Source organism: Mauremys mutica, chromosome 20 (genome assembly GCF_020497125.1).
Source record: "Mauremys mutica isolate MM-2020 ecotype Southern chromosome 20, ASM2049712v1, whole genome shotgun sequence".
Taxonomy (NCBI): domain Eukaryota; kingdom Metazoa; phylum Chordata; order Testudines; family Geoemydidae; genus Mauremys; species Mauremys mutica.
Window position 1 is genome coordinate 6,369,007 of NC_059091.1, and position 9,641 is coordinate 6,378,647.

At 54.5% G+C, this 9,641-nt stretch overlaps 1 protein-coding gene across 2 annotated transcripts; it reads left to right on the plus strand.

Moving 5' to 3' along the window:
• Positions 1 to 14: 14 nt before the first annotated feature.
• On the plus strand, positions 15 to 8,425 carry LOC123354089 (zinc finger protein OZF-like). 2 transcript variants are annotated; one of them, XM_044995758.1, is made up of 4 exons: positions 15 to 391; positions 1,997 to 2,109; positions 3,850 to 5,081; positions 7,715 to 8,425. In XM_044995758.1, the coding sequence occupies exons 2-4, from the start codon at positions 2,031 to 2,033 to the stop codon at positions 7,730 to 7,732; spliced, it is 1,329 nt and encodes a 442-aa protein (XP_044851693.1). In that variant the 5' UTR covers positions 15 to 391; positions 1,997 to 2,030; the 3' UTR covers positions 7,733 to 8,425. The 2 variants fall into 2 exon arrangements, with proteins under 2 accessions (XP_044851693.1, XP_044851692.1); XM_044995757.1 differs by having other exon boundaries at positions 16 to 391; positions 3,847 to 5,081.
• The last annotated feature ends 1,216 nt before the right edge of the window (positions 8,426 to 9,641 follow it).

Genomic DNA, 9,641 nt, shown 5'->3' on the forward strand with positions numbered 1-9,641 from the left:
GGTTTCATAGCTTAAAGGCAGCAGGGACCATTCGATCATCCAATCTGGCCATTGTATTTCACCCAGTTTCCCCCACCACCCCAGCTGCTCTAGGGGTGAGGTGCAGAAGGATGGGACAGGTGCACTGGCCACTGCGTGGGGTGGTCAGTTTCGCCCTAGAAGGATTAACCCCATAGAGGTCTCAGATCCTCCAGCTCTCCCGGTGGGGATGAGGAAATATAGTGCAGGGCAGGAGGGGATTTAACGCAGCAAGGACCTTCCTGTTGCCTGAATCCTGGCGGTGCCTGAGCTCTGCTGCTGGCAGCCCCTGCTGCCTGGATCCCCCAGCTCCGGTGGGGACGCCCCTCTGCCCGGAGAGCCCAAGACACTCAAGCATCCCCCAGCAGGAGCGGTGAGTGGGGCGGAGAGGATCCGAGCCAGGGGGAGGCAGCCCTAGGGGAGGGGGAAAGCAAAGGAAGAGGGGAGCACTGCTGCCTGTGGAGGAAGCAACCAGAGAAACGGGATCAGGCGCCTGGGTGGCAGCTGGGGGAAGGAGAAAGGAGGCGGGCCAGCTGTCTGAAGAAGAAAAAACACGTGGGGGCGGGCTGTGCCGCCTTCACCGTGTCGTTCTCTCCACCCAGTCTTTCCGTGCCTCAGTTTCCCCACTAGCCACGCAGGGATGGTAACGTCGCCCTCACGCTGGGTGGTGGTGTGGGATTGGTAAACGCGCTGCGTTGCTCCGGTGGAAGGTGCTGCAGAAACTGCAGGATCCTGGTGAAAAAGGGTGTAGGCAGAAATGATTGTGTATTACAATATGGCCCTGAGCTCAGGGTCCAGGGCCCAAAGAGAGCACCTCCTAAAGAGACAAGACAGGCCAAGGGTGGGGAAGGGAAACTGAGGCACGAGCGGGGAAGTGACTTGCCTAAGGTCACGCGCAACAGTTCGGTATCAGGGCTGGGAGTGGAACTCAGGGCTCCTGGAACCCAGCCACTAGACCACGCTGCCTCTCAGAAGTGCAAAAAGCAGCCAGGGCAAATATGGTGTTCTAGCAACTCCTCTCCTTGCTTATCAGCAGGATTTGAACATATGATCATGTGCATCACAGGACTGAACTGCAGTCACTCACGCTGAAGGTGTAACTCTGCTAATTGTTATTAATAGCAGGGAGTTATCCTCTGTGGACCATTCACAGAGCCAAACACATCGTACATTGTCATTAGGGCTACATGCACCCTGGAGCAACTGCTCATGGGCTGACTGCTCCTTATGGAGCAGCAGCTGTGCTCAACCCCAGAGGGGACGCAATCAGAACAGAGAGACTCATGACCACCCTCTATGGCTAGATGGTGGCGGTGGTAAGGTGGGTTGCAGCATAGCTAAGGCTGAGAGCCAATGGGTTGATCTGGATGATAAAGGGGGAAGGTGACTGGCTGGTCCAGTTTCTGTAGAATGGATTATTTAAACACTGCTGAGGTTTTAATTTCACTGTTCTCATTATACAATTAATTATATTAGGGCACCTAGAGCCTTCTGGTAGAGTTGGGTGAAATTTTCAGCCAATTTCTGGTGGCAAATGCAGAATTGGCGACACCAAAACTTTTCACAATTTTGTGTCGATTTTGCCAAATTGTTTGTCAAAAAAAAAAAAACCTAAATTTTTTTTTTAAATTTCCTTTTGACCTTTTCAAAACAAAAGGTTTCAATTTATCAACATTTTCTTGAATTTAATTCATGCAATCAAAAACATTAAAAAATGCTTGAACCCCCCCTTTGTTCAACCTGCAGTGATCGTATTTTCAGTTTGTCAAAAATTTTGAAAAAAGTGTTCAACCAAAACTGAATTGATTTATTTATGTTTTTAGAATGGCCAGAGAACCAAAAAATCCATTTTGCCAGCCAGCTCTGCCTTCAATAGGCGTCTTTATTATTTTCAGGCTAAATAAATAAATAAGCTGCTGCTCTGCAGATATTTAACAAGTCGCAGCACCTCCTATTTTCTCCCACTCTCCTTTTGCAGGTTGTGTGATCCTAATCCTGAAACCATCTCTCGCATGGAATGCAGGGAAGAACCCTGTGTCTCAATTCTCCCGGACCCCAGCGAATGGCTGAATCAAAGAGGTGCCAGCAAAGGTAATGAATAATCAGAACTAGAGGGGGAGGAAGTGTTTGGATTGTTTCTGGAGGATCCCAAGTGGCGATTAGGCTTGATCTACAATCATTTGCTTTTCTGGAGCTCTCGTGTGTGTGAGGCGGCCAGCACTGGGTCTATGGACTACTTAATTCCCCCTTCAGCCCTAGTAGTTTAATGGGTCTTGAGTGAGCCTCTGCATTGCAGTGAATTTCACCCACAGTGAATAGTGAATGCTTGTCTGAGTATTTGCAGGAAGTTCTCAAGTAACAGTGATTTGAGGGCTGGAAAAATTGCTTTGGAGTAGGGAGTCGGTAGGGAGGTAAATTTACCTGCGTATACGGCATTGGGGAGACTGGTATTGGAATACTGCATCCAGTGCTGGCGTCCACATTTTAAACAGACTTTGGACGATTGGAGAGGGTGCAGAGAAGAGTCACAAAAATGATTTGCGGGCTGGATAAAATGCTTTATGGTGAGAGACTGACGGAGCTGGTCTGTTTCGCTTAACAAACAGAAGATCCAGATGTGATTTGATTACAGTGTACAAAGTACCATCCCAGGGAGAAGATGCTAGATACTAAAGGTCTCTTTAATCTAGCAGAGAAAGGCAGTGGTCTGCGGTCCAGTGACTCCGTTCTTCGCTATCTCCTGGTGGGCGTGGGCATTCCCGGTGCTCTTACTAAAATCGAACCGTTTGCTCGGCTCGCACCAGAGATTTTCCAAAATCTGCCTGTGTTCCTGGGAGTAGCGCGCTCGGCAAAGCATTTCTTCTGCTTGGTGGCGATTGCAAACGCAGGAGACGGTTCCCGGCGTTTGCCGCTCAGGGGTCAGAATGAAATGGAAGGGTTCAGCGCCGAGCTGCTGTATTTGAACCGGAGGATTGCTTCCGTTTCCTGGGAGTCGATTGGCTACTCTTGGGATAGCAAGGTCAAAGAGCCCCGGCCCGTGGGATTGTGGGATAGGATTGGCCGACTCAGGGTCTGAGGGTCTAGCTGCGTCCTCACTGCGAAACAATGGAGTTTGGGCCAGAGTCCCAGCTGGACCCACAGGCTCCAAACCATCCCCCAGTGGGGTCCCGGGGCCCAGGCTTGAGTCAGACAGAATTGTGTGTAGATGGGGGTTGGGCTCAAGCCTGAGTCTGCGCCCAAGATTACATTGCAGAGTAAATGTACCCTTGGCAATAAAATATCCACGCCACCGAGTCTCAGAGCCCGGGTCAATTGACTCGGGCTTGCTGGGCTCAGGCTGCAGGGCTAAAAATTGTAGTGTAGACGTTCAAACTCAGGCTGGAGTCTGAGCACCGAGATCCAACCTCCTTGTGGGGATTCAGAGTTGGGCTGCAACCAACCCAAGTCTGACCATCTACACTGCAGTTTTTAGCCCCACAGCCTGAGCCCCGCAAGCCCGAGTCAGCTGACCCTGGCAGTCGCAGCTGTGCCGTGGGTCTTTTATTGCTGTGTAGCCTATATACCCTTGGTGCCTCAGTTTCCCCATCTGTACAATGGGGTAATAGCGGTGCCCTGCCTCACCGGGGGTTGTGAGGATAAATGCATCAAAGAGTGTGAGGTGCTCAGATACGGAGGTGATGGGGACCATAGTAAATACCTTAGGTAGGCTGGGGTGGGGAAGTTACCCTGGGGTCATCAGGAGTGGGGGAGGGGGATTGTAATATCAGGGAACATGTCAGTACTTTAAAGAGCAAGGTAGCCACGTCTGGAGTCTCCTTTTCATGCCAGCAGATCACCAGATCCTGAGCCAAACTGAAGAGGAGACCCCGCTGCAGGAGGGCGCTGGAAAAGCGGAGTCATGCGGGGTGTCAGCAGAGAGAACTGGAGGGGACGTCTCGCAGCAGATCCAGCCTGGGGCAGGGGGAAACCCTGTGGAGCAAGATCACCTTCCCTCCACCACCCCACGGGAGGCCGGGCGACCCAGAGGGGATGTCACCCAGCAGAGTCTGCGGGGGGCTGGGGAAAACGCCACAGAGCGGGATCTCCAAGACATCGCCACCAGGAGACCTGGACGGGACATCTCCCAGCAGAGCTTGTGTGAGGCCAGGGAAAACCCCACTGAGCGGGATCTCCTAGACCCACCGGCATCCCGGCATCCCAGCGCCTGCACCGACTGCGGGAAAACCTTCAGCCTGAGCTCGAACTTGCTGCGTCACCGTCGCGCCCACCTGGGTCAGAAGCCCTACCGGTGCGTTGAATGCGGCAAGGCCTTCGCCCAGAGCCAGCACCTCCTGGCCCACCAGCGCGTCCACACGGGCGAGCGTCCCTTCCTCTGCACCCAGTGCGGGAAGAGCTTCTCCCAGAGCCAGCACCTGCGCACCCACCGGCAGACGCACTGGGGCCAGCGGCCCCACCAGTGCCCCGAGTGCGGGCAGAGCTTCAGCCAGACCTCCAACCTCCTCAAACACCGCAGAGGCCACCTGGGCCACAAACCTTTCCGGTGCGCCCAGTGCGGCAAAGGGTTCGGGGAGAGCTCCACCCTGATCCGCCACCAGCGCATCCACACCGGCGAGCGGCCCTACCGCTGCCCGGCCTGTGGCCGGGCTTTCAGCCAGAGCTCCAACCTCCTCAAGCACCAGCGCACCCACACCGGCGAGCGGCCCTACCGCTGCGAGCAGTGCGGCAAAGCCTTCGGCAAGAGCTCTGCCGCCATCCTGCACCAGCGCACCCACACCGGCGAGCGGCCCTACCCCTGCCCCCAGTGCGGCAAGCGCTTCAGCCAGCGGCCCCACCTGGCCGCCCACTGCCGCGTCCACACCGGCGAGAAGCCCTTCGCCTGCCCCCAGTGCGGCCGCATCTTCAGCCAGAGCGCCACGCTGAGCCGGCACCGCCGCACGCACCGGCGGGAGGGGGAGCAGGCGGGGGAGGCGCCCCGGTCGGGAGAAGACGGGGGTTCGGAGGAGGCGGCGCCGGGCGAGAGCAGTGCACGGCGGGGGGAGCGCGCGGCCGGGGAGCACCAATACGTAAGCATTGGGGGGGGGGGCGATGACCCCAGCGGTTGTTGAGCCTTGATCCAGGGTAAAATGTGTGGACAGTGCCCAGGTGTGTGTGTGGGGGGCGGGGACAGAGAAGCTCTGGCATGGGGGGCGGAGCTAATGGGGGACGTAACAGAGACCCTAGGGAGAATGAGGGGCACACCGAGCTCCTGGCGGGGGGGAGGGAGAGATGGGGGGGCGCACAGAGTCCCTGGAGGGGGGAGAGGTAAATAGGGAACACACAGAGCTCCTGATGGTGGGGGGGGGGAGTTAATGGGGAACATCCATTAACCCAGAGCCCCTGGCATGGGGGAGAGGGGGAAATAGGGGGCACACGGAGCCCCTGGCATGGGGGAGCGGGGAAATAAGGGGCACATGGAGCCCCTGGCATGGGGGTGTCATGAGGGATGATTAGAGCCCCTGGCCTGGGGGAGGATGTGAAGGGGGGTGTTGCAGGGAGTCCCTGAAATAGAGATAATGGAGTGGCTGATATGAGACTGGATTAAGAACAAATTAAAGGAGGGTCATATCATTAATGCCCATCAACATGGATTTATGGACAATAGAGCCTGTCAAACTAACGGGTTGTATATTTTTGAGGAGGTTACACGTCTGATTGATGAAGGTAACAGTTAATGTAATAGACTTAGACCTCTGGAAGGCATCTGAGTTGGCACTGCACGACATTTTGATTACAAAAATGTGAATGCTATAAAACAGGGGTTCTCAAACTGGGGGTCGGGACCCCTGAGGGGGCCGTGAGCTGTCAGCCTCCACCCCAAACCCCGCTTCACCTCCAGCAATAGGTTTATTATAGTGTTAATTAAAAACACTTTTTAATATATTTTTATAGGGGGGGGGTCACACTCAGTGGCTTGCTGTGTGAAAGGGATCACCAGTACAAAAGTTTGAGACCCCCTGCTATAAAATGACCATGGCCCACGTTACGTGGATTAAACACTGGGTAATTGATCGGTCTGCAAATGCAGCTGTAAACAGAGAATCATCATCATCATCAACTGGGTCTAGTTCCAGTGGCGTCCCGCAGGGATTGAATCTTGGCCCTAAGCTGTGTCACGTTTTTACCAATGCCTTGGAAGAAAACGTAAAAGCATCACTGATGATATCTGCAGGTGACACACCCTCTGGAGGGGAATGGTAAATAATGAAGGAGACAGGTTACTGATACAGAGGGAGCTGGATTGCTTGGTAAGCTGAATGCAAGCAGACAATGTGCATTATAATAGGGCTACAAGTAAACGTGTGAACAGAGACTGTTGGCCATAGTTACAGGATGGGGGACTCATTCCCGGGAAGCAGTGAGTCTGAAAAGGCTTTGGGGATTGTGGTGGATAATGAGCTCCCGGTGCAGTGATGTGACTAAAAGGGCTAATACAATCCTTGGATGCACAAACAGGGGAATCTCCAGTAGGAACAGTCGTGGTGTTTTACCTCTGTGTTTGGCACTGGTGTGAGAGGGGGGCCAGATGTCTGGTTTTCAACCGGAAAGTCCAGTCAAAAAGAGGCCTGACAGTGTCCAGTCAGAGCTACTGACCGGACACCTAAAGTCCAGTTACTGCGGGCAGGGACCTGCGCCTAGGGTGACCAGACAGCAAGTGTGAAAAATCGGGACCGGGGTGGGGGGTAATAGGAGCCTATATAAGAAAAAGACCCAAAAATCGGGACTGTCCCTATAAAATCAGGACATCTGGTCACCTTACCTGCGCCAGCCCCTACTCAGCTGGGGCCACCTCCTACCTGCGTTGGGCAGCTGCAGCTCCCAGCCTCGGCTCTGCAGGCGAGACCCACCCGACCCGGGCTGAGCGAGAGGAGAGGGGAAAAGCCACGAGTGAGGGGGGGCTGGGGGAAGAGGAGTGAATGGGGGCAGGGCCTTGGGGGAGGAGGTGGGGCAGGGGTGGGACCTCCAGGGGAAGGGGGGGGAGGTTCCAGCACTCCTGTTGGAGTGTCCGGTTTTTAAATATTACAAAGTTGTCAACCCTCTGGTGCGTGCTGCTGGAATCCTGGGTCCAGTTCTGCTGTCCACAGTTCAAGACGGCTGTTGATAAATTGGAGCTGGTTCAGAGATGAGCTGTGAGAAGACTGAAAGGTTTAGAAAAGATGCCTTATGGTGAAGACTCAAGGAGCTGATCTGGTTAGCTTAACAAAGAGATTGATGACAGTCCGGCTGTACCTACCCGGGGAACAACATTTGACAATAGCCAGCTATTCAATCGAGCAAACAACTACATAACAGGAGCCAGTGGCTGGAAGTTGAAGCGAAACAAATTCAGACTAGAAATAAGGCAGGTTTTTTTTAACAGTGCAGGTAAGAAACCATTGGCTCAACTTAGCAGCTCGGGAAATTTCAACTCGCAAGGGTTAAGTTTGGTAAAGTTATAAGCAACTGAAAACAGGTTCTTATAACGAGAAGCATCAGGCAACCTTAACTAGACGCTGCTGATGCTTATACTAAAGATGTGGCTGAAGAATACAGGTCAAAATCCTGCCAAGCAAACAGGAGGGTCTTGTGGAAAATGACGTATTCCAGATTGTTACTAATTATACCTGCAGGCTGAATTTGTAAACATCTAAAGAATTGTTACTCATCTGTATCTCTGCAGGGCTACTCCAGCCTGTGACACCTTGGGCTGCGGAAACAATGTCGCAGATGTAAAGACCATGTAACCTCCCAGTTACCGCTAGAAGGCACCAGCCCCCACTCTGAGTGTGGGTTAAATCAGCTTCTCTTCTAATGGTTGATTTAAAGCAGCAGGCCACACGGACTTAAACAGAAAGACTGCGTGAGATAATATTCCTGGCACTTTAAAAAAAAAAATCAACTACAGGGCTGGACTGACTGGTGGCCCAACACCCCTGCAAGCTGCCGCCGCCTGCAGAGATGGCCGAGAGGCAGAGGCAAGGGGTGAAAAGCAAAGGAACCAGACCCAGCGTGAAAACTGGCCCGGTTGTTCGTCTCTCCTCTTGCATGCGTGGGTCTGCGGTGTGGCAGTAACGGAGGAGGGTTACGGGGCAGTACCATGACACCCCCTAGTGGGGTCGTGGTCGGGGCTGGGATCCAGCAGCCTGATGCTAAATGGGCCGGCGTCTGCTGCCCGAGTGAAGATGGCCCAGCAGGGTTGTGTAGCTGGCCCTGCCGCTAACCGGAGACGCAGCCGCACTGTCTGCCCGGGTGGGCTGCGACAGGGATCCCGGATGGCGTTTCATTTACTGACCAAACGAGCTGTGGTTTTGGCCGCCCAATCAGCTGTGCCCCGGAAAGCCCCCGGCCGCCCCAGCTTTTAAGCTAATAAAACACGTCCAATTATCACCAACCAGACCCTGTTTATTTGATTTGACACGACCGGTCTCTGCTTTTCTACTGCCCCTGCCCCACAGACAGAGCAGTAATGGTGGGGGCCCGCCTGGGCCCCTCGCGTTGCCCATGGCATTGCATTAATTCTGTCAATGTCACAGGGATGGTCAGCGAGGTGGCACCTGCTCCCAGCTCGACCTCCAGAGCTGCTGCAGGGGAAGCAGCAGGATCCTTCGCTCTCCTCTCCACGGGCACGATTCACTCGCCTCTTTAAAAATCCCAGGGTCCCGATTGGGGCAAACATTGGAAATTCCTAATCAAATACCAATTTCCTAGGGCTGCCATTGGCAACAGCCACCCTTTGAACCCACTGATCCGAGCCAGGTGCGGCACACCTGGCTTTTGGGGCCTGTCACGCCGACAGCTTGCAGTAGGTTTTAAGTGGCACACTCGCTTTTAAGGCTGTCTCATGGCGGGAAGCCGCTAAACCAGATCTGCAGCCTGTAAAGGGTTAATTGGGCCTGGGGAGGGAGGGGGGCCGAGAGCCTCCCCAGCCTCCAGCACCAAAGGGGCCCTCGGTGGGCCTGACGCGAGTGGCAATGGGGCTCGCCCGGTTCCCACCAAAACCACTAGGGCCATCGCTCGGCCCATAAAAATAAAGCCTGGGGCTGCGGCTTGCGCTGGCCTGCAGCTGGCCCGCCCGTGCCACCAGGCTGCAAACGCTGCGCAGGCGAGTGTGCGGGTACCGTGCTGCTCATTTCCCACCTGCGTGGCATGAGGCGAGACGCGCAGGGATGGAGAACTGAGCTGATTATTGGGGTTCTTTCCCCCGCTTTCCTGGTTTTTTCCCTTTGGACCTTTTGCACTAAGTCCAGTCCTGCCCCCCCTTCCTCCCTCGTGCTCTTTGTGGCAGGTTCCGGCAAGAGCCCTGCGTGACAGGAGCAGGAAGAAAAGGGCTGAACTCCAAATCCCCCTCTCCGGGAGAGAGGAGGAAGGTGCTTGACTTTGTAATATGTGAGGGCAGCAGATACCGGCAGAGGTGTAACCCCCTGAAGTGTATTGCACGTCTCACCCAGTGTCTGCTCCACAGAGGATGCGTGTCCATTAAAGAGCTAGGCAGGGACTCCCAACTCTTTAGCTCACGCCAGAACAGCTCCTGCTTTTCGCGCTGGCGTCCCTGGTTCAATCCCCCATGTGGCGGCTCTCACAGAAGCTATAATGCAGAGGAACAGGGA